General features: G+C 38.0%; 1 protein-coding gene across 2 annotated transcripts in view; it reads left to right on the top strand.

The window, feature by feature from the left end:
• The first annotated feature begins 2,819 nt into the window (after window positions 1-2,819).
• Window positions 2,820-25,818, top strand: part of LOC117324977 — a 41,681-nt gene continuing 18,682 nt past the window's right edge. The window contains exons 1-9 of one of the 2 annotated variants that reach the window (XM_033880828.1): window positions 2,820-2,944; window positions 7,269-7,507; window positions 7,848-7,983; window positions 10,170-10,390; window positions 14,098-14,224; window positions 15,488-15,635; window positions 21,022-21,176; window positions 21,942-22,077; window positions 24,394-24,639. In XM_033880828.1, coding sequence (XP_033736719.1) covers window positions 2,938-2,944; window positions 7,269-7,507; window positions 7,848-7,983; window positions 10,170-10,390; window positions 14,098-14,224; window positions 15,488-15,635; window positions 21,022-21,176; window positions 21,942-22,077; window positions 24,394-24,639 — 1,415 coding nt within the window. In that variant the 5' untranslated portion in view covers window positions 2,820-2,937. Of the gene's footprint in view, window positions 2,945-7,268; window positions 7,508-7,847; window positions 7,984-10,169; window positions 10,391-10,672; window positions 10,759-14,097; window positions 14,225-15,487; window positions 15,636-21,021; window positions 21,177-21,941; window positions 22,078-24,393; window positions 24,640-25,818 lie in introns of those variants that run through there. The other variant, XM_033880829.1, reaches the window with a different exon arrangement.

Here is a 25,818-nt window from a genome sequence, read left to right as displayed (position 1 = left end):
TTAAGGTTTTGCCTGATTTTTTCAATTTTGGCGGGGGAAAAAGTGCCATATCTCCGTCATTTTTATCCAATTATCACAAAATTTGCACACTCCGTCTCAGTGGTTCATGCTCTTTCATACGCGATGAAAAAATATTTAGTTTCAGAAATTGTTTTCCGACATTTTATTTACCCCATAGCGAGGTCGTGACCTTGACATATTCTCTGATAACATGGCATGGAGAACAGTTAGCCCTGACTATGATTTACAAGACGCACTGGGTTCGAACGGAATCGAACAAACTTTCATTAAGTTATGGTCGTTCTTAAATCGTTTTTTTTTAATCTATTTTTAGACATGTGACCTTGACCTTTGAACTTATGATCACCAAAATGCTAGTGTAATGATAGGCTTGAAGTTTTCTATCATGTCCTTTTATTCGTTTTCGAACAAACGTGTTAAGAAGAAGAAGAAGAAGAAGAAGAAGAAGAAGAAGAAGAAGAAGAAGAATAGGGATTTCCATCCGAAACGGAAATCTCTAATTATCGGTTACTTAGTTTAGATACAAAAACTGTGACGTATATATTCACACAGTTCTTGTAGAGTAGAGTACTGAAGTAACGAGCCAGCTACGAAATCCTAATGGAATGGTCATTAAACAAAAGACGAGTTTAAAAACAAAAAACGTAGCTTAATCGGGCGACTGTGTTGAATAAGTAACATACTTAACCGAAATTCATGCACGTTATATATCATTTTGACCTTTTCTGACCTCGGACTCCCGGGTGGTGGGGACCACATATTTCACAATTTTGGATGAACATTCATCAAATTTCGTCGCAGGTAAATTGTTTACAAACACACGAAGGAAAACGACGGACAAAAGACACGTAGAACACGTTACTTAAGACTACTTAAAATCATGTCTGAAAGTGGCACTGTGACAAAGATCTCCACCTTTACCTCTCACCAATGAAGATCGTCCAAGTTTTTCCTTGCCAAAATGCCAACAGCGTATATCATATTTAGATACTAAATGACTAACTAAGCCATATTTTACACTGCGCTCCACAATTCCAAGATGAACCTTTAATGTATGTATATAATGTACCAAACTTATAGAGTCCAGTTAACATAACCAGTTGTGGTGTACTCTCAAAATCTGAGATGGCCACTTGGTGGCGATATTGTGATCCTGGTTAGTCCCAAACAGTAAAATGCAAAAGGACTACTAAATTGGAATGTACAACTAAATTAAAATGGGATTTGAAAAAAGTATGTGCAATATTTTCTGATAATAAGCAATCAAAAACTGAAACTGATTAATCCAATGAAGTCACATGACATGTCCCAACAGATGACTTGCTCCAAGTTAAGACATAGCTAAGTCGTTATTACGAGATACTAAGTCGTTATTACGACATAGCTTAGTCGTTATATTAAAGCTTATGCATTAGCGAAAGATGTACATATCTCATATGTAAAGTTGCTGAAACAACGTGAAGGCTTCTCTGGAGTTACGTACACTCTACAACAAATGTTCAAACTATTAATGTAATAGGAGTTCTGCTCCCATCAACTAATGTATCAATCAATACATATAGGGACATAGTCTGTGAAGTCTTTGAAACACACGACAAAATTTGTAAAACTGGACTAACAAGTATATGTGGAGATATCAATGTTGACTTATCACAAAAAAAAATAACTATAAAAATAAGTCGTTATTACGACATAATATATGTTTTCGCTGTGACCCTAACTGGCTTCCGTATGATTCATATACAGTTCATACAATAAAAACTGTCAGACTATCTGCTTGTGCATAGTAAAAAAAAAAAAAACTTTCATTTTCCCTTCCAGTTCAATTATCCCGTAACGTTACGTTGTTTTGAAAGACCCGCGCTAGCCAGTTTCAACAATGTCATCCATTAGGAATTTAAAGGCTCTCAGAAATCTAAGGAAAACCTCTAGTTATTCCGAAGGGAGTATTCTGTGTGATAGAATCGATTGAATGACAAGACAACGCTTCTTACGACTTTTATCAAGCTTTAATAAGACAAATGGTCGATAATACCCCAGTGTGCTCTACATATAAACCTTATATATCCTGTATATATATGTATGTATATTTACGACAAATGGATATATATATTTGTTGTTGGGAGCCTAAGTAAGTCGACCAAGGAAAGCCAGCAATGCGTCTCTACCGACAGAATGTTAGTTTCGTACTTTTGTGGTTGACTGCTCAGAGAATATAATTTGGTGTCGTTTACGACGTTTTACAACTAGCATGTCAGATATTTTGTAAATATAAGAAATATGAAAGAAAAAGTGTCCATTGGTTTTTAACTTCTACATAACGTAACACATTATTTTATACAATTTATACTTGGCGCCATATGACGTCACTCAATCGATGTAAACAAGAAAATGGCAGGCCTGTCACGTTTTACCGAAAAGACCAACAGGCGGCATCGGAGAGTGTGTCACAGCCATATTCAGATCCACAACGTAGTGTCAGACAGTGGTATGTGTCTTTATGCATAACTTCGTTATCCCCGACTCTTCAAATAGGCTTTAATTATCTCAACATAGACATCCCAAAAATGTTAGGAAATGTTGTTATCATGTATATATATACAATACTGCTGTATATGGAATTCTGTCTAAATAAAACTTCCCTGTTGTTTTCCGAGAAACTGTTTCCGGGAACTGACGCAAGATTTTAATTTAGGGTTTTGCCGGAGACTCCATTACAACACATACAACACATCTAGCACATACCTATACGATAACACAGTTTGTATTTCAGTTTTCGAAACATGATCGTGATCTGCCTACTCATCAACCGATGCTGATTGTTCATACTTTCTGTTTCCTAAGGACAGAGACGTAGGGTACATTATATATGATATCTACGTCTCTGCTAAGGATTACTTGGATGTATTTATAGACATGGATGGTGAGTGAATTATGAAGAAATAACGTTACAAGAAGAATCTATGTTTTTTGGTCATTTTTATATGCTCTGAAATTATTTAATGATGGATCTTCACCAGATCAAATTCATCACTTTAGAACAGGTTTACTAGGTGTGAATGAAATTATTACAAATGAAGATATAAACCTTTATTTAATGCTTTAATTTACAAGTGATCATGACATTTACAGTTCACACCGCTACATAAAATTGGCTCTATTTTTTAAGATAGTGTGGTTTTAACATATATATAGAGTCAATTAAATCATTACTGACAATTACATGAGTCTTAAAGTGTACCCAGAATGGACAAATCCGATGCTAATCCGGGAAGTAATCAATTCACCACGCCCGTGGCAGTAATCGTCTCTCCGGCTCTCGTTCATGTTTATTGCCCCTGTCAGAGAAGTATTAATCGCCTCTCATCCCTATTACCCATGGCCACTACAAATGGCTGGACCTGTCTGGGAGCTCCAGCGACGCCCCATCTATATTACACATGGTCAACATTTACTCGCGGCTAATTGTTTTTGTAAGTGTTATGTACATTGTTATTTACACATTTAAGTGACCGGAGCGGAAGGCTCCGGTACATGTGTGCACCGCTCTAGCACCGCTCCGGTAGGTTTTGGTATAAAAGGGGTGAAAGCGAGAGCTGAGGGGGAGTTCGAGGGAGTTCAGTTCGGGGAGTTCGTGGAGTTCAGGTAGTTAGTTGAAGTTCGAGGGAGAGTCCGAGTTGGAGTGCCTAGGTGTTACTTTGCTGGATGTTGCTACGTATGCTGATGAAAGCGAGAGTACTAGTGGTGTTGCCATTTATATATGCTCTGTACACTACTGATGTTGCTGAATATATAGACTGAAACTTTACGACGGTGTTGAATTGTGTTTCTCGACGACCCACACTATTTATTTCTAAACTCGGGTATTGTGGCGGGTGTCTGACGCTACCTCGAGGACACCTACCGAGGGCTGCGGGACTTTGATTATAGTTCCCCGGCTATTTCGCTACAGTACTATATATAGTACTGTAAAAAAGTGATGTAAAAATATTGTATTGTTTTCGAAAGATTCATGATAATGATTTTGGGGAATGTACAAGTGTAAGCAAATGTCATTCTTCCTTGATAGTGACCTATAGCTACCTTAAATACTAGCTGTGACGATGCTAAAAGTGAGTGTCCACCATAAATATATTTACAAAGGAGACAGATATAGCATGAAAACAAATATCACCGTGTAATAAAATGCAATGTCACTGTATTTGAACTATATATATATATATGTTATATTATACTGAATAGCTTTGTTGTTGGATCATTGTGTTTTAATATGAAATAATGGTTTTGAAGATCATGAAATATTTATTTGACAATTGCGAGTACATCAGGTTGTACTGCTTGGCTTTTCGAGCAAGACTACTTGTAAATTGTGTAGATTAATGAGACTACAGTACTTGTAAATTGTGTAGATTAATGACCAAATTTGTGTAGACCAAGAGATAAAGTAGCAGTTATTAAACATTTATCACAAATGTTTTGATATAATTAAATTTATTTCACAATTAAGAGGATGATAAAACTACATGTACACATGCCCATGATATGAGATATGTAGGTCTCTAATTGATCTGAAAGTTATGATGCATTGTTGGGGCATTATACATGACTGATTGGTGAGGCATTACGACATGATGTAATGTTGGGCATTACGACATGATGTACTGTTGGGCATTACGACATGATGTACTGTTGGGGCATTACGACATGATGTACTGTTGGGGCATTACGACATGATGTACTGTTGGGCATTACGACATGATGTACTGTTGGGCATTACGACATGATGTACTGTTGGGGCATTACGACATGATGTACTGTTGGGCAATCCCCGGCATTACGACATGATGTACTGTTGGGGCATCACAACATAATGTACTGTTGGGGCATCACAACATGATGTACTGTTGGGGCATCACAACCTGATGTACTGTTGAGGCATTACAACATGATGTACTGTTGGGGCATCACAACATGATGGATTGTTGGGGCATCACAACATGATGGATTGTTGGGGCATCACAACATGATGGATTGCTGGGGCATCACAACATGATGTACTGTTGGGGCATCACAACATATGTACTGTTGGGGCATCACAACATGATGGATTGTTGGGGCATCACAACATGATGGATTGTTGGGGCATCACAACATGATGGATTGTTGGGGCATCACAACATGATGTACTGTTGGGGCATCACAACATGATGTACTGTTGGGGCATCACAACATGATGGACTGTTGGAGCATCACAACATGATGTACTGTTGGGGCATCACAACATGATGTACTGTTGGGGCATCGCAACATGATGTACTGTTGGGGCATCACAACATGATGTACTGTTGATGCATCACAACATGATGTACTGTTGGGGTATCACAACATGATGTACTGTTGGGGCATCACAACATGATGTATTGTTGGGGCATCGCAACATGATGTACTGTTGGGGCATCACAACATGATGTACTGTTGGGGCATCGCAACATGATGTACTGTTGGGGCATCACAGCATGATGTACTGTTGGGGCATCACAACATGATGGATTGTTGGGGCATCACAACTTGACATATTATCAGGACATCACAACATGACAGATCGTTGGGGCATCACAATATTACTGACTGGTAAGGCATCACAACATGATGGATTGTTTGGGATAGCTATATAGAGAAACAGCAAAAAGACATTACAACAAGAAGATAATTGTTACCACTGATCATCAATCAGGAAGGTCACTGTCTTTAAATCTATATGGTGATGAACCTCTGATGATCATCTGATGAATCTCTGATGAACCTCTGATGATCTCTGATGAACCTCTAATGATCCTCTGATGACCCTCTGATGATCCTCTAATGAACCTCTGATGAATCTCTGATGATCCTCTGATGAACCTCTGATGATCCTCTGATGAACCTATGATGAACCTCGGATGATCCTCTGATGAACCTCTGATGAACCTATGATGATCTCTGATGAACCTCTGATGAACCTCTGATGATCTCTGATGAACCTCTGATGATCCTCTGATGAACCTCTGATGAACCTCTGGTGAATCTCTGATGAACCTCTGATGATCCTCTGATGATCTCTGATGAACCTCTGATGATCCTCTGATGATCTATGATGAACCTCTGATGAACCTCTGGTGAACCTCTTATTAACCTCTGATGATCATCTGATGAATCTCTGATGAATCTGATAAACTCTTGATGATCCTCTGTTGAACCTCTGATAAACCCCTGATGATCCTCTGATGATCCTCTGATGAACCTCTGATGAATCTCTGATGATCCTCTGATGATTCTCTGATGAACTTCTGATGATCATCTGGTAAATCTCTGATGATCCTCTGACGTATCTCTGATGATCCGCTGACGTATCTCTGATGAACCTCTGATGAATCTCTGATGATCCTCTGATGATCCTCTGATGATCCTCTGATGAACCTCTGATGATCCTCTGATGATCCTCTGATGATCCTCTGATGAACTTCTGATGATCCTCTGATGAACCTCTGGTGAATCTCTGATGATCCTCTGATGATCCTCTGATGAATCTCTGATGAATCTGATAAACCCCTGATGATCCTCTGTTGAACCTCTGATAAACCCCTGATGATCCTCTGATGAACCTCTGATGAACCTCTGATGAATTTGTGATGATCCAGCTGTATTTTAACATACCTAGCCTTACTGTCAGTTGACACAAATGCTATAAGAAATGCCAGCTAGACTTGTACATACATTTGTACATAGAATAAAATGCATTTTACTAGATACTTATATTTTGTCAATAATTCAGCAGACATAGCCCTGCTCGTTTGTTTAGTGAAATAAAGCATAGAAATCAATGTAAGTTTGACTGCCTACCTAGACCACATCAGAACATAAAGATTCTACCATCAGTTCAGTCATGCTAATGTTACGGGAATTCGGTTTCTTTTTGTCTAATTTTGGGAAGAAAATTGGTGAATTGGGAAAGATTTTTTCAGGAGTAAACTGAAATTTTTTTGGAATTTGGCTTTAAAATGAAATAATTCCAATTGGAAATGGGGCCCATTAACGGCCCCAGAAAGCCCTCAGAAAAAGCCCTGCGGTTTCCAATTTGAAAACATAATCAACAGGTACATAACTAACAACAGATATTCCAATGTACATTTGTAATTGAAATAGTAAGCTTTCAGAAAAGACAATGACATTTAATTGTATTGTTTTTTTCACATTTTTGTTTGTTACAGATCATGAATCTGAATCAGAAGACTATCTGGACAGTCTAGATCTGTATGGCAGTGACTGTGACGATTGCTCAGATAGGTCCTTTCAGCAGGCTGTCAACCGATCTAACTCCACCTCGCCTGTCCCACCATGTGGGGTGCAACCTCTTTCATCTCTAGCTGCCCAAGTCACTGGGGAACATTATTCTTGCCAGTTTCTGGAAAATCATAATCCTCCTTTAGAAGAAATGATGGTTAAAAAAGTATGTTCAACTATATATACATATATAATTTAAAACCATAGCTACATGCATATGAGTTCATGTTTTTAATAGTCAAAGGATAATGCTGCAGTTTGAAAGATTTCTAGCATGATTTAGATATTAATTATTGCCATATTGCAATATATAGTAGTATTTTATTTTCATTGGATATAAAAAAACCATGATCAGGGATATCGATGAGATCCTTTTCGATCACTAATTATAATTTCCTCTAGGCCATATATTAGGATATGTTCTCCATGCTGTTACGGAGTTGATGGGCCCGAACAACTACATGTCTACATCAGTGTTTCATGTTGTACAATTTTTGTCTGCCTAGGTTGCCTTTTGGGCATTTCCCCAGAGTGAGAGTCGGGTGAAGATCTATGCCAAACTAATGCATTACAAAGAGGATGACTGGAGGGACGGAGAGACACTGGTAGAGGAAAAACGAATCATGGAAATCACACAAGTTGGTGAGTCAGTGAGTGCCTCAGTGAAACCCACAGTTATATTATGTTGAAGTTTCAGTCACTTATCAGACCCAAAAACTGTTGGGTAATTGGTGGAATGGAGATAATTTGTAAGCTGACTCAAATAAACCATTACTCAGGTAATAAACCCATGCTTGGTAGTAAGCCAAATGATATTTTTTGCAGTTTCCTACACTGCCTTGTAATAACCCACTTTCTTTAGGATAGATACGGTTTTGATCTTCATATTAATGCCCCTTTTTTGGTTTTATCCTGTTTCAATTGAATGTGAGAAAATATCAACAATTATTTTTAGCCCAGGCCACCATCATCATGGTGGGCTGTTCAAATTGCTGCCGTTCCTCCATAAACAATTCTTGGTCTTGCTATTTCTCAGAGAGTCCTAAAGAGACCTAGCTTTCTCATATTTCATTTGTAATTTCCCATTGGTCCCTAGTTGTGCATATTGCATTTTGGGACCGATCGGAAAAATTAAATGGCCGACACGAAGCCATCTTGAATTTTGACAATTAAAGTTTGTTATCACTAAATCTCAGAAAGCCCTAAAGGGATCTTTCTCATATATCATTTGTAAGTTCCCCTTGGTCCCTAGTTGTGCTTATTGCATTTTGGGACCAATCAGAAACAACATGGTTGACATGCTGCCATCTTGGATTTTGACAATTGCAGGTTGCTTCTGCTATATGGTGTTATGACAAGTTATTAAATGTTCTGAAGGAAGAGTATAAGAAGGGAAAGGAGATAAAAGATAAGTCTTTAATTTCACTGATATGGATCATTCAATGGTGGGTGCCGAGATCCCACTGGGATCTCTTGTTAAAATTTGTGACATAATTTGGCAATCTAATATTGAAAATATTGTGATTCTGGTTATGTAGTTATAAATGCATCTGTATGTTTATGATTTGACTTTTTAGCCCACCATCATCAGATGGTGGGCTATTCAAATCGCCCTGCGTCCGTGGTCCGTGGTCCGTCCGTCCGTCCCTCCGTAAAAAATTCTTGTTATCGCTATTTCTCAGAAAGTACAGAAGGGCTCTTTCTCAAATTTCATATGTAGGTTCCCCTTGGTGCCTAGTTATGCATATTGCATTTTGAGACTAATCGGAAAACAACATGGCCGACAGGCAGCCATCTTGGATTTTGACAATTGAAGTTTGTTATCGCTATTTCTCAGAAAGTACTGAAGGGATCTTTCTGAAATTTCATATGTAGGTTCCCCTCGGTGCCTAGTTATGCATATTACATTTTGAGACTAATCGGAAAACAACATGGCCGACAGGCAGCCATCTTGGATTTTGACAATTGAAGTTTGTTATCGCTATTTCTGAGAAAGTACTGAAGGGATCTTTCTCAAATTTCTTTTATAGGTTCCCATTGGTGCCTAGTTATGCATATTGCATTTTGAGACCAATCGGGGAAATAACATGGCCGACAGGCAGCCATCTTGGATTTTGACAATCAAAGTTTGTTATCGCTATTTCTCAGAAAGTGCTGAAGGGATCTTTCTCAAATTTCATATGTAGGTTCCCCTCGGTGCCTAGTTATGCACATTGCATTTTGAGACCAATAGGAAAACAACATGGCCGACAGGCAGCCATCTTTGATTTTGACAATTGAAGTTTGTTATCACTATTTGTCAGAAATTGCTGAAAGGATCTTTCTGAAATTTTATTTGTAGGTTGCCCTCTGTGCCTATAGTTATGCATATTGGATTTTGAGACAAGTCAGAAAACAACCTGGCTGACAGGCAGCCATCTTGTATTTTAACAATTGAAGTTTGTTATCGCTATTTTACAGAAGGTACTGAAAGGATCTTTCTCAAATTTCATATGTACGTTCCCCTTGGTCCCTGGTGTTGCATTTTGGGACCAATCCGAAAACAACATGGCTGACAGACAGCCATTATCGCTAAATCTTAAATTTTATATATAGGTTCCCCTTGTTTGAAAAGTACTAGAGGGCTGTTTCTGAATTTACACAGATTAGTAAGACTTAGAGGAAGGGAAAAGTAGAGAAAAGATCAATCTGACATGAAACCTATAAAGATCATTCAATGGTGGGCGCCAAGATCCCTCTGGGATCTCTTGTTACTTGTTACTATAACAACAAAATAACCAGTATTTTATTTACATGAATTGACACTTCTCCCCTCCTCAAATGTCCAGGGTTTATGGTGTCAGCTATCTTATCCAAGCCTGTGTTTTTGAGGCAAGAGGCAAGCGACTCTACTACCATAACTACTAAATCCAACATGGAGGATGCCAAAGTCACGCTCTCATTTGAAAAACGCAAGGTGACCTCGTCTACATGTAGCCTCTGTCCTCAGGTTATCTGGTGTCGACACATTGTGGCCGTGATAATATACAGGATACGAAACGCTGACAAGGTATGAACGTGATGTGATAATATACAGGATACGTAACGCTGACAAGGTACGAACGCGATGTGATAATATACAGGATACGTAACGCTCACAAGGTATGAACAAGATGTGATAATATACAGGATACGTAACGCTGACAAGGTATGAACGTGATGTGATAATATACAGGATACGTAACGCTGACAAGGTATGAACGAGACATGATAATATATAGGATACGTAACGCTGACAAGGTATGAACGAGACATGATAATATACAGGATACGTAACACTGACGAGGTATGAACGAGATGTGATAATATACAGGATACGTAACGCTGACGAGGTATGAACGCGATGTGATAATATACAGGATACGAAACGCTGACAAGGTATGAACGAGATGTGATAATATACAGGATACGTAACACTGACAAGGTATGAACGAGATGTGATAATATACAGGATACGTAACACTGACGAGGTATGAACGAGATGTGATAATATACAGGATACGTAACACCGACAAAGTATGAACGAGACATGATAATATACAGGATATGTAACACCGACAAGGTATGAACGAGATGTGATAATATACAGGATACGTAACACTGACAAGGTATGAACGAGACATGATAATATACAGGATACGTAACGCTGACGAGGTATGAACGTGATGTGATAATATACAGGATACGTAACACTGACAAGGTATGAACGAGACATGATAATATATAGGATACGTAACGCTGACAAGGTATGAACGAGACATGATAATATACAGGATACGTAACGCTCACAAGGTATGAACAAGATGTGATAATATACAGGATACGTAACGCTGACAAGGTATGAACAAGATGTGATAATATACAGGATACGTAACGCTGACAAGGTATGAACGAGACATGATAATATACAGGATACGTAACGCGGACAAGGTATGAACGAGACATGATAATATACAGGATACGTAACGCTGACAAGGTATGAACAAGATGTGATAATATACAGGATACGTAACGCTGACAAGGTATGAACGAGATGTGATAATATACAGGATACGTAACACTGACAAGGTATGAACGAGATGTGATAATATACAGGATACGTAACACTGACAAGGTATGAACGTGATGTGATAATATACAGGATACGTAACACTGACGAGGTATGAACGAGACATGATAATATACAGGATACGTAACACTGACAAGGTATGAACGAGATGTGATAATATACAGGATATGTAACACCGACAAAGTATGAACGAGATGTGATAATATACAGGATACGTAACACTGACGAGGTATGAACGAGATGTGATAATATACAGGATACGTAACACTGACAAGGTATGAACGAGATGTGATAATATACAGGATACGTAACACTGACGAGGTATGGACGAGATGTGATAATATACAGGATACGTAACACCGACAAAGTATGAACGAGATGTGATAATATACAGGATACGTAACACTGACGAGGTATGAACGAGATGTAATAATATACAGGATACGTAACACTGACGAGGTATGAACGAGATGTGATAATATACACGATACGTAACGCTGACAAGGTATGAACGAGATGTGATAATATACACGATACGTAACACCGACAAAGTATGAACGAGATGTGATAATATACAGGATACGTAACACTGACGAGGTATGAACGAGATGTGATAATATACAGGATACGTAACACTGACAAGGTATGAACGAGATGTGATAATATACAGGATACGTAACACTGACGAGGTATGGACGAGATGTGATAATATACAGGATACGTAACACCGACAAAGTATGAACGAGATGTGATAATATACAGGATACGTAATGCTGACAAGGTATGAACGAGATGTGATAATATACAGGATACGTAACACTGACGAGGTATGAACGAGATGTGATAATATACACGATACGTAACGCTGACAAGGTATGAACGAGATGTAATAATATACAGGATACGTAACGCTCACAAGGTACGAACGAGATGTGATAATATACAAAATGTCCTAGTCTACCCAGTACCTATCTGGAATGAAGTGAGAACTAAATGTAGTTTCTTTGTTAGAATGAGTTTGATATACAGTACCCTAAAGATCCCAAGGGTGACATGAAATACATTTGTATGTTAAAATCTAGAGCTGTAATGCTTTATTATGTTACACAAAAAGCATTTTCTCACCACTTTCTTGACATTTTTAGCCAAATCGCCTTGCGTCCGTGGTCCGTCCGTCCCTCCGGCTGTCCCTCCGGCTGTCCCTCCGTCCGTCCCTCCGTCCGTCCGTAAACAGTTCTTGTTATCGCTATTTCTGAGTAAGTACTGAAGGAATCTTTCTCAAATTACATATGTAGGTTTCCCTTGGTCCCTAGTTATGCATATTGCATTTTGGGACTGATCGGAAAACAACATGGCTGACAGGCAGCCATTTTGGATTTTGACAATTGAAGTTTGTTATCGCCATTTCTGAGAAAGTCCTGAAGGGATCTTTCTCAAATTTCATATGTAGGTTCCCCTTGGTCATTAGTTATACATATTGCATTTTGGGACTGATTGGAAAACAAAATGGCCGACAGGCAGCCATCTTGGATTTTGAACATTAAAGTTTGTTATCGCTATTTCTCAGAAAGTACTGAAGGGATCATTCTCAAATTTCATATGTAGGTTTCCCTAGGTCCCTAGTTATGCATATTGCACTTTGGGACCGATTGGAAAACAGCATGGCCAACAGGCAGCCATCTTGGATATTGACAGTTGAAGTTTGTTATTGCTATTTCTCAGAAAGAAATGAAGGGATCTTTTTGAAATTTGATGTATAGGTTGCCCTAGGTCCCTAGTTATGTATATTTTATTTTGGGACAGGTTGGATAACAACATGGCCGACAGGCAGCCATCTTGGATTTTTACAACTGAAGTTTGCTATCGCTATTTCTCAGAAAGAAGTGAAGGGATCTTTCTCAAATTGTATAATTGTCCTTGGTCCCTAGTTATGCATATTTCATTTTGGGACCAGTCGGATAACAACATGGCCAACAGACAGCCATCTTCGATTTTGACAACTGAAGTTTGTTATCGCTATTTTACAGAAGATGCTGAAGGGATCTTTCTCAAATTTCATATGTAGGTTCCCGTTGGTCCGTGGTATTGCATTTTTGGACCAATCTGAAAACATTGTCGACAGACAGCCATTATAGCTTAATCTCAAATTTCATATATAAGTTCCCTTTGTTTGAAAAGTACTGGAGGGATGTTTCTCAATTTACACAGATTAGTAAGAGGAAGGGAAAAGTAGAGAAAAGATCAATCTGACATGGAACCTATAAAGATCATTCAATGGTGGGCGCCAAGATCCCTCTGGGATCTCTTTGTTTCTGAAGAACTAAATAGGATAAAGTCATGATAGGTGTTTTGTAAGTAAATGATCATGACCTGTTTTGAAGAACTATTCAAATAGCATGAAGTTATGATGTCTTGACCGTAGTTTAGTGACGTGGAATAAACCTGGTACTAGTGCTAGTCTTAGAATGAATTACCATTTAAACCTGTCAGGAAGTTAAAAAATTTGTTAAAATGCACTAGCACTTCCTGAAAAATCATAAGCTTAATTATATTAAGAGTCATGACATTTCCTGATTTTTGTCAGCTGTGTGTGTGTGTGTATATCTGAGAGTTATATTAGCAGCAACATCTTGTGTTATTATTTCTAGATCACAGTACATGCACCTGTCACAGAGGTGCTGTGCACTCTCAACAGAGACCAGATGCAGAAGTTACTGCAGTATACCATCAGTGAGGACCCAGGTGGGGTAACCTGTCGTGTCTTCAAACACATAGGTAGGTCAAAAGTTGTGCATTTTTGTGACGATGTTGAGCCTTTGACGTCTCTAAAAATTTGTATTGATAGTTGCAAACTTTATTGTTTGCAAGCATTATCTGGTAGTGATGAGCCAGAAACAGATCTGTCTAGAAGTTGAAAATTTGATAAGTGTGTAGTGGTTGAGATAAAACAATAAGACTGGTAAAACAATACATGTACCTGTTAAGTTGTCATTAAGAGACAAACATTGTCATGCTATCAGGAATTGCCTTGTCATAATTATATGCTGCAAAAGTTAGCCCGAGATCCAGTTCAAGATGCCAAAACTGACTTGTAATTAGTTCACAGGATATCTAATGGAAACAACAGAGACCTTCTCCCTAAAACTAATCGTACACATTTACAGTTAGGATTACAGCAGCTGTATCTGGAAATCAACAGTTGTTAAAGTGAGCAGTACTAGTGTTCCAGGGATAATTTCCTCTTAACCAATCGATCTTAATATTGCAGTCATATTTGGTTAGATGTATGTTTGGGGCGATGGATTCAAAATGTTATATAAGTCAAAAGGGTGATGAACCTGAACCCAAAATGAGCATATAACATGTCAATGTTTTCCATTTGATACACCATGCCAGGTAGTGTTAACAAGTATGACCACATAAAACATTGTTTGCTCACTTGCCCGAAGGTGCACCCACATTCAAGGTCACAGAGGGGTCAAATAGGCCAAAATCTTTAATGATTTCTTCTGAATAACCAAGCGGCCCTGGGTCTTGATATTGGGTCTGTAGCACGCAAGGGTGAAGGGCTACCAAGTTGAATGATTTTTTCAAATGAATGACCTTTAATGACATTGATCTTGAATGACATTCAAGGTTACAGGGGTCAAATTTATTAAAATCTTAAAACAATGAAGGCTTACAAAATTTATTTACATGAATACACATAGCTAGCCTACTCTGATAATTCAATAAAGTGGTAATCAGCATTAGTAAGTATCTACATATAAATGACCAGATCAACTAAAAAGTTGCTCTACTGGCAGATATGGGCCTCTTGTATTAAAAGATATTTTTTGTTGTTGTACTAATTAATTTATATTATGGAATCAATGCCGGGAAAATTAAAACTGCAAAAAACAGATATAACAGTTGTGAAATGAGGTTTATAGGTATTTAAACAAAAATTCAATCTGATATGTGTTTTGTTATAATGTCACATATCTAGACAAAAGTTGTTTTTTTCCACATGGTTAAACAAAATTCTTCTTTTCCTAGACACAATCAGGGACTCTAGATCAGAGGTCAACAAAACTCAGGGTGCACCTGATCCAACATTTGGTGTCTGCCCTGACCAGAAGTCATGTATCGATTTGTCACTAGAGCAGCTCAACCAGGACTTCAGAGACGATGTACAGAGAGTCAGGTATATCCATATCATTATACACAGAGTCAGGTATCCATATCATTATACACAGGGAGAGTCAGGTATCCATATCATTATACACACAGAGTCAGGTATCCATATCATTATATATACACAGAGTCAGGTATCCATATCATTATACACAGGGAGAGTCAGGTATCCATATCATTATACACAGAGTCAGGTATCCATATCATTATATATACACAGAGTCAGGTATCCATATCATTATATCTACACAGAGTCAGGTATCCATATCATTATATACACAGAGTCCGGTATCCATATCATTATACACACAGAGTCAGGTATCCATATCATTATACATACAGAGTCAGGTATCCATATCATTATACATGTACACACAGAGAGCCAGGTATCCATATCATTATACACAGGGAGCCAGCTGGTATCCATATCATTATACACACGGGGAGTTAGGTATCCATATCATTATATACACAGAGTCAGGTATCCATATCATTATACATGTACACACAGAGAGCCAGGTATCCATATCATTATACACAGGGAGCCAGCTGGTATCCATATCATTATACACACGGGGAGTTAGGTATCCATATCATTATATACACAGAGTCAGGTATCCATATCATTATATACACAGAGTCAGGTATCCATATCATTATATACACAGAGTCAGGTATCCATATCATTATATACACACAGAGTCAGGTATCCATATCATTATATACACAGAGAGTCAGGTATCCATATCATTATATACACAGGGAGTCAGGTATCCATATCATTATATACACAGAGTCAGGTATCCATAGCATTATACACAGAGGTATCCATATCATTATACACAGGGAGCCCATACTTGCCAACTTTTTAAAATTCTCATGGGGGAAAAAGTGTGTAAGCGACATTTTTGACTGGAAAACACATTTCACGTGCGACACATTTAGCAAACAAAAACTAAGGGGAGATAATTTGCTATTGGAAAATAAATTCCTTGCATGAACACTTGCTTCCCTCACTTAAATAAAGAAAAGGGGGAAAAAACTTATTTCAAGCTTAGCAAATGATTTTTTTTATTCAAGATTGGAAAGATAATTATATAAGCAACAAGTTACAAAAAAATAGATGCAAAATTACATCATTTTTGATTATTTCTGGAAATTATTTAACTCACTGTTCACTCTAAATAAAAGTATTTACTTAGATATGTTATGAAATCTATGTTGTAAAATAGATGTCAGTCAATGAATGCAAATTATCACAATGATCTCACTTTCTAGCAACAATAAAACAATATAATACCTGAATGAAATTTCAAATGTTTCCTTTGGTTTAAAACAAAGACAATGATACAAAAAATAAATAAAAAGGGCTGTACTAGCAGTTGTACTCACTATATAGGCCTACAACTAAGTGCTTTGTAGGTGGGGACTGATACTTAAATTCTTAGTTTTTAACAAGACAGTATTTAGTTTAAGAAAGTGAGTATTTGTGGACATGTTTTTGTCTTTCAAAACGTGAATTGGGAAAGTTTCTGCCAAAATAAGTCTCTGCTAATTGATACTAAGTATGCTGATGATACGGTGATTGAAACGACGTTACCTACCGGCAACTAGGCAAATGGTCGTTATTGTGAATTTATTTCCTTGTGCTAATTATTTAAAGATCAGCCAATGTTTAAATGTAGTTAACATTTCAATAAGTAATCTGCCACATTCGATACTCCGTTGATAACATTGTCAGTGTTATTTTCACTTTTTCTGTCCGAGATATTACGGTGTCTATTTACTGTCAAGTAGAGGTCGTTTATGTGCTTAACATCAAAGGCAGTATACGAAGCCATTTGCAAGCATTTAATCAACCATGATCGACCTGCGTCCTCAGCTTAATTGGTTTTAATTAATTGTTTATTTATCGGGGTATTGTCACCCTTGCAGTCAGTGAAGTGTCAGAATTTCGTTACGGTCTGTGGGCAGGTCAAAACTGACCAATGCCCCACACATATGTCTTTCACCAGCCAGCAAGCGTTACCTGTCATAGGGCTAAGTGAAACTAACAAGATGAATAGGGGCTCCATATGGGGTTATCAAGATATATTCTCCAAAACCGGCAAGTATGCATGGGAGCCAGGTATCCATATCATTATACACACAGAGTCAGGTATCCATATCATTATATACACACAGAGTCAGGTATCCATATCATTATACACAGGGAGCCAGGTATCCATATCATTATACACACAGAGTCAGGTATCCATATCATTATATACACACAGAGTCAGGTATCCATATCATTATATACACACAGAGTCAGGTATCCATATCATTATATACACACAGAGTCAGGTATCCATATCATTATATACACACAGAGTCAGGTATCCATATCATTATACACAGGGAGCCAGGTATCCATATCATTATATACACAGAGTCAGGTATCCATATCATTATATACACAGAGTCAGGTATCCATATCATTATACACAGGGAGCCAGGTATCCATATCATTATACACAGGGAGCCAGGTATCCATATCATTATACACAGGAAGCCAGGTATCCATATCATTATATACACAGAGTCAGGTATCCATATCATTATACACAGGGAGCCAGGTATCCATATCATTATATACACAGAGAGCCAGGTATCCATATCATTATACACAGGAAGCCAGGTATCCATATCATTATATACACAGAGTCAGGTATCCATATCATTATACACAGGGAGCCAGGTATCCATATCATTATATACACAGAGAGCCAGGTATCCATATCATTATACACAGGGAGCCAGGTATCCATATCATTATATACACAGAGAGTCAGGTATCCATATCATTATATACACACAGAGTCAGGTATCCATATCATTCTATACACAGAGTCAGGTATCCATATCATTATACACAGGGAGCCAGGTATCCATATCATTATACACAGGGAGCCAGGTATCCATATCATTATACACAGGGAGCCAGGTATCCCTATCATTATGAAGCAGAACTATTACCTGCAGGCAGTAGGATTTTACACATTACATACACTGTATATGTAATTTACATGTGGAAGCTTAAAATCTATTATTTGCTTAATATTTTCTTTTGTTTGATATAATATGTATAAATATATATTGACTCATGATTATATAGAGGCTACACAACCAGTGATCGATGTATAAATATATGGTATTCCTTTCACTCAAGTAAGTTATTTTTCAAAAGAGCTTTAGCGAGTGTTTTGTGCTGTACATTTGTCTTTGTTCCAGTTTGCCCTCTCACTATGCTGTGAATCCTGTGCCAATTCAATGTTATTTGTTGAAACCATTCTCTCCCAAACAATGGCCTCCCACCATTCTCGACGATAATTAAGTCCAGTAACCTTGACTGACCATTATATTCGACCTTGACCTTGGCAACACCTTTCATGGTTAGTCGTTCCCCTGAGTATGTTTTCAACATCGGTTGGAGATAGATTCTTAATCTTACCATTGAGTCTTTTCCTGTAAACTTCTGTGACTATGGAAACTACAGAGCCTGTGTCTAATTCCATATCCAACTTCATGAAATTTGCTTTCCCATCACGAACTTTCCCTCTACAGGCCTCTATGTGCCCTCTTTTTCCACACTTATAGCACGTCTCACCTTTATATTTGCAGTCTTTTTGATCATGATTACACTACATCTGTAGCATTTCTTAGCATAGTTGCTCTGATCCTTGCCTCGTAATGAAAAATTCTTCAACTTTGGCTTGCCACCACTCTGTTTGTGTATCTTGTGTACAGTTGTGTCCCTAGCAGCTGTTTCCATGGCAACCGCCAAATCTACTTCTTTATCATATGTTAATTTGACCTCCCACAATAGTTTTTAGCCCACCATCATCAGCTGGTGGGCTGTTCAAATCGCCCTGCGTCCGTGGTCCGTCCGTCCGTCCGTCCCTCCGTCCGTAAACAATTCTTGTTATCGCTAATCCTCAGAAAGTAATGAAGGGATCTTTCTCAAATTTCATATGTAGGTTTCCCTCGGTGCCTAGTTATGCATATTGTATTTTGAGACCAATCAGAAAACAACATGGCCAATAGGCAGCCATCTTGGATTTTGACAATTGAAGTTTGTTATCGCTATTTCTCAGAAAGTAATGAAGGGATCTTTCTCAAATTTCTTATGTAGGTTCCCCTCAGTGCCTTGTTATGCATATTGCATTTTGAGACCAATCGGAAAACAACTTGGCCGACAGGCAGCCATCTTGGATTTTGACAATTGAAGTTTGTTATCGCTATTTCTCATAAAGTACTGAAGGGATCTTTCTCAAATTTCATATGTAGGTTCCCTTTGGTGCCTAGTTATGCATATTGCATTTTGAGAACAATCGGAAAACAACATGGCCGACAGGCAGCCATCTTGGATTTTGACAATTGAAGTTTGTTATCGCTATTTCTCAGAAAGTACTGAAGGGATCTTTCTCAAATTTCATATGTAGGTTCCCCTCAGTGCCTAGCTATATATAGTTTTGCATATTGGGACCAATCGGAAAACAACATGGACAACAGACAGCCATTATCACTAAATCTTAAATTTTATATATAGGTTCCCCTTGTTGGAAAAGTACTAGCTATAGAGGGCTGTTTCTGAATTTACACAGATTAGTAAGACTTAGAGGAAGGGAAAAGTAGAGAAAAGGTCAATCTGACATGGAACCTTTAAAGATCATTCAATGGTGGGCGCCAAGATCCCTCTGGTTGTTTTATATGTTCATTCTTCAAACCACATACGAGCCTATCAGGTTGAGAGTCTGACAAAGCTTCACCAAATTCACAGTGTCTAGTTAATTTTCTTATCGCAGCTAAGTATTCAGCTATGTTTTCGCCGTCTTTCTTCTCAACCTTGATGTCGTTACAAATGAAATATTGCACTAGTCTTTCACTGTAAGAGTCCCAGCTCTCCAGACTATGATCAAATGTGTCTAAATAATCCATTATGCCTGACATGTTGATATCCTAAAATCATATAAAAGTCTTGACAAAATCTTGACTGATATTTCAAACAAACTTGACTGTCTGGGTTCCACGTGTTTCAAACCTGTGTGTCATGTGGTTGTAGAAACAATAATTTGCCGTCACCTTTGCCAACTTTCCAAACTCAATTCAATAAATTGGACTGTTCATTAGTGTCACTACTAATTGTAGAACGTACTTGCATCAGGCTTTTACTCTGACAAGTCGTCCTTGTCTCCATAATGTTGTGTTTGTAGTTCGCCTGACAGAGACTTTGGAAGTGAACTTTATTACCTTATTGATTGAAGAGCTTCAATGCAAGGTGTGATTAATATCAAACTCTATGAAACCAGACAAGGACTAGAGAAATACATCTAGTTTTCTTTTTCTGTACTCAGCAGCATACGGTACCCTGATACATGTAACTTTGACGAGAAAGCCAAGTCACAGATCTACCGCGGTTACATCCAGAAGGTAGCAGAGTTAGTCGGCAGTGATGAGGTCAGCTCTGCAGGGAGGGTGTTGATCAATATGGCCAACACAACACTGAACGGTAAAGTCTCAGCACTGTTTCATCACAAACCCTAACAATGGCATACAATGATTTACAAAAGACCCATACAAGTATATACTGCATTACATAATTGGACAACCAAACCTAAAAATTGTTTTAAAGTGATTGTACAACCAAACCTATTGTTTTAGAGTGATTGGACAACCAAACCTATTGTTTTAGAATGATCAGACAACCAAACCTATTGTTCTTAATTGATTGGATAATCAAACTTAATCTTTTAGTATGATTGGTTCTATGTTCATGTACGAATGACCTTGACCTTCATTTAAGGTCACAGGGGTAAAATATGCTTAAATCATCAAACAACTTCTCATTAACCAAGATGCCAAGAGATCTGATTAAAGACCTATAGCATGCTGGGGTAAAGGAGCATGACCTTTACCTTCATTTGAGGCCACCAGACTCACAAAAAATGCTTAAATCTTCAAACAACATCTTCTGGAGGACCAACACATAGAAATGATATATTTTGCCTGCAGCATGCTGAAGTGCACACATTGACTTCATATTCAAGGTCACAGGAATCAAATCTACTAAAATATGTTAAAATTCAGGTGACTGTTAAGGCCCATGGGCCTCTTGTTTGAATTGCTCCCTTGCATATTCATTTTCCCTGTAACCTCTGTATATAGTATTTACACTGGTGATAAAATAAAAGTATCTCTAAGGTCATTGACAGTTAAAAATATGTTTTCTTTTGTAATTTGATAAAGCGTCCTTAACATTTATTTGTGTGTACAGAAATCAGCACCCAGAGACCTTCAGCGTGTTTGAACAGACTGTTCCATGACATAGAGCGACTCTTTACCTGTTTTATCCCCAGTTTTAAAGGGCAGATCAGGGAGGAACTGATCCAAACTGCCGTTGATATTAACAGGTCTGTATATAAACCAAACACTTTTGTCATTTTATAGATTGATTAACACCTTACCACTTGTTTTACACCCATCAAATTTCATTGAACATATTATGATAACTCACCTGTGTCCATCCTTCTGTCCATTCATTGGTCATTAATAATTGATTGAAGTTTTGCTGCAAGTTTCATCAGTGGTCAGTTAAATCAGATAATGTTTTGTTAGGTTTTATGTCTCAAGTGACCTATTATAATCGCCTTTTGTCCATCGTCGTTCGTCCGTAAACAATTTACATTTTTGACTTCTTCTCCAAAACCACTTAACCAAATTAAATAAAATTTAGCAGAAAGCTTCTATGGCTGAAGGTCAACCAAAACTGTGAATTATATGGTCCACACCCCCCAGGGGCCTGACGGGTTGGGGCTTATAAAAAGGGTCAAATTGACTGAGATTTCAAAAATCTTCTTCTCTAAACACTCTTCATAGATGGAAGGGTCTTATGGTGCTTTACTTAAATTATAAATTTCATGACCCTGGGATCTCACGTTTGCCTCTGGGGAGGGGGTAAACTTTACTATAGTTTATATAGGGAAATCACATTTTTGACTATATTTTGTTGGATTTGTATTAGAATTCATTTTAATCTGGTTAACATTATCAGCCTGGGATAACAGTTTAATGATATGCACATGGTGGCCCTGAATGACCCCCAGGGGCTGATGGGTGGGGCTAAAAAGGGTCAAATTGACTGAAATTTCAAAAATCTTCTTCTCTACTCTAAGATATGGTAGAATCAAATACTTTTCATAGATGGAAGGGTCTTATGGTGCTTTACTTAAATTATAAATTTCATGACCCTGGGGTCGCACGTTTGCCCCTGGGGAGGGGGTAAACTTTACTATAGTTTATATAGGGAAATCACATTTTTGACAATTGTTTGTTTTATTTCTATTGGAATTCATTCTAACTTTCTTAAAATTATCAGCATGGGATGACAGCTTAATGATATGCACATGTTGGCCCTGACCGGCCCCTTGGACTGATGGGTTGGGCCAAAAGGGTTAATTAGATTAACTGAAATATTTCAAATCTCCGGTGACCATTAAGGCCCATGGGCCTCTTGTTGTCTCAAGTTTTGTCCTGAATGTTCTTATCGGGCCTACCTATGATAATTTGAGGATAAGAGGCCTACCTATGATAATTTGAGGATAAGAGGCCTACCTATGATAATTTGAGGATAAGAGGCCTACCTATGGTAATTTGAGGATAGGAAGATCACAGTGTGGATTCAATGTCTGAAAATGATTTCTATTTTTAGCTTGTCTCTTCGGAGAAGAGGAAGAGCTTATGTTGTCACCCCAGCGTCGGCGTTGGGTTTTATAATGTTAAGTTTTTGGTGCAAGTGTTGAAATGCATAGTAATTTATCATAATATGGTCCCTGCTGGAGTCAAACTAAAAGATTTTTTCGGGAAAAAAACAGATTTTTGAAAAAAATTTAAGTTAAGTTTTTGGTGCAAGTGTTGGAAGGTATTTATGCATCATCTTATAATTGTACTTGGGTGCTGATATTTGGTAATAGGGTCCCTCTGGAGTCACATGCTGATATTTGGTAATAGGGTCCCTCTGGAGTCACATGCTGATATTTGGTAATAGGGTCCCTCTGGAGTCACATGCTGATATTTGGTAATAGGGTCCCTCTGGAGTCACATGCTGATATTTGGTAATAGGGTCCCTCTGGAGTCACATGCTGATATTTGGTAATAGGGTCCCTCTGGAGTCACACTAGTGAAAATGCTCACATGAGACAATTTATACGGTTCCACATTTTTCAAGGGAGACTACTCTCATTAGGATCTGGTCTGCCAGTGGCCTGAGGGATGAGGCCCAATAAGGCATATAGCGTTATCTTTAAAACCCCTCTAAGAGAACTAAACAAGGCATCAACTGACCGAAGGTCAAGGTCACAGGGTCCAATGGTTCAAAGTCAATGACAGGTTCAGTATTTTTTCACTGATGAACATTTTCTTATGACACTTTGAGACAAGATAAGTCTGCTTTAAAGGATAAGTCACCTGACCAAAGATCAATGTCATTAGATATACCCGGGTAGTTTGTTTGTTGGGTTTATTGTCCTGGGAACAGTTAGGGGTATGTTGTGGCGGGGTCTCCTTGTAATAGATTGTTGCTAACTCACTACACAGCATAAGTGAGGCCCTTGAGAAGGCCTAGGGTATGAGCACCTATATAGTTACTGTATAATGTGACCTTTATAGTGCCAGCTTAGACAGATACAACCTGAGGCACGTTATCAGTACAATTTGTGTTTGTTTTCCAGCATCACTCAGAACATAGACAATCCTGATAGGTTTATAACTGCCTCCGAGTGGTCGGATTTAGATTCCATCCCACTGGAAAACTACATATCAAGTTCTTCCATGAATTGTGATGACAGCAGTTCTCAGGGCATCTTGGGGGCTTCAAGACGGGCACCTTTCTACCAGTCTTTGTGTGCCAGTCTTTTACCCGATCCTCCTGATTCACTGGATGAACTGCTGTGTGGGAGACAGAAACCTCTTACCACGTACGTACATTGTAACATCTTGTGACAGTTTAGTAACTTAAGAAGCTGATGACCTATCAGATATCTGGTATTCCATCGTACAGTAGTCATGTTTTTGTTTGTGGTATTTCCAGAATATTTGAGTCTTTGTCTACATTTGTTCGTTTCCCACAAACTTACATTTTCATTAGCCTAGCAACAAATTAAGGAGGGGGAAAGAAACAAGATTCATATCAAAGTAATGTATGTTTTGCTTCCTTGCGATTGTATTTGAAGTCCAAATGTCAAACATCAGCCTTTGGATAGGGGAAGATGGCTAAATGATTATGGGGGATATATAGCCACATTACAAGGCTGATCTGTCAGTACTCTAGTTGTTTTTGTCTTATGATGAGAAATGGTTAAGACCAATTAATGGGCATAATTATCTACATACCGTAAATATTAGGGTATAGTGCGCACTCGCATATAGTGCGCAGGTACGTTTTTGAGGTTCATTTTCAAAAAAAAAAAATTAACAATTTTTTTTTTTCAATTTTCAACTGAGCGGTAGATGAATTCTAAAGCATAAGAGGATAGGAATTTGTAAGCTAATTTTCACGCAGGTATGGTCTCTTGTGGTATCTTTCCACGAACATACAAAGCTAATTAAGCTCAATTATAACAAGATTGACTAGTAAGCTGACTGCTACGTAATGTAACACAGGCCGCCATTTTGTATACAGTACAGTACGGAAACAAGTCTGCAGTCGTCATGCTGGTCACAACTTTTATATCAATGAATTAACATGTGTAATGAATAAATCTACAGTGCAGACGATAAATAAGAGTACCCCGGTAGTTTTCACAGTCATATCGTATTTTATAAGGCCAGTTGGTCAGTGACTGCCGCACGAGATCAAGGCATTAGTGTTACCCGTGCCTAATTGCGCATGCGTGCTGTTACAGCTTCCGTAAATAAACAAGTTGAACGTTATCAGTTTCTGGCAACATTCTGGATTTATAAGGTGATTAATTTAGAAGTATGAAATAACTAAGTACTGCTATATCATTTCAAGTTTTGTTTGATGTTAATTGAGATGTTATACATCGTTTTGGACCTGAATACGGGAACATGCTCAAGTGAGATCGTATGTGTACGGAACATGTGGCTCACGATCGACTTAGATAAATCCACGTAATTGCTGATAAATACACAAT

This window comes from Pecten maximus, chromosome 4 (assembly GCF_902652985.1).
Source record: "Pecten maximus chromosome 4, xPecMax1.1, whole genome shotgun sequence".
NCBI lineage: Eukaryota > Metazoa > Mollusca > Bivalvia > Pectinida > Pectinidae > Pecten > Pecten maximus.
The sequence above is the reverse complement of the archived record's forward strand: the minus strand, read 5'-3'. Positions and strand labels throughout refer to the sequence as shown.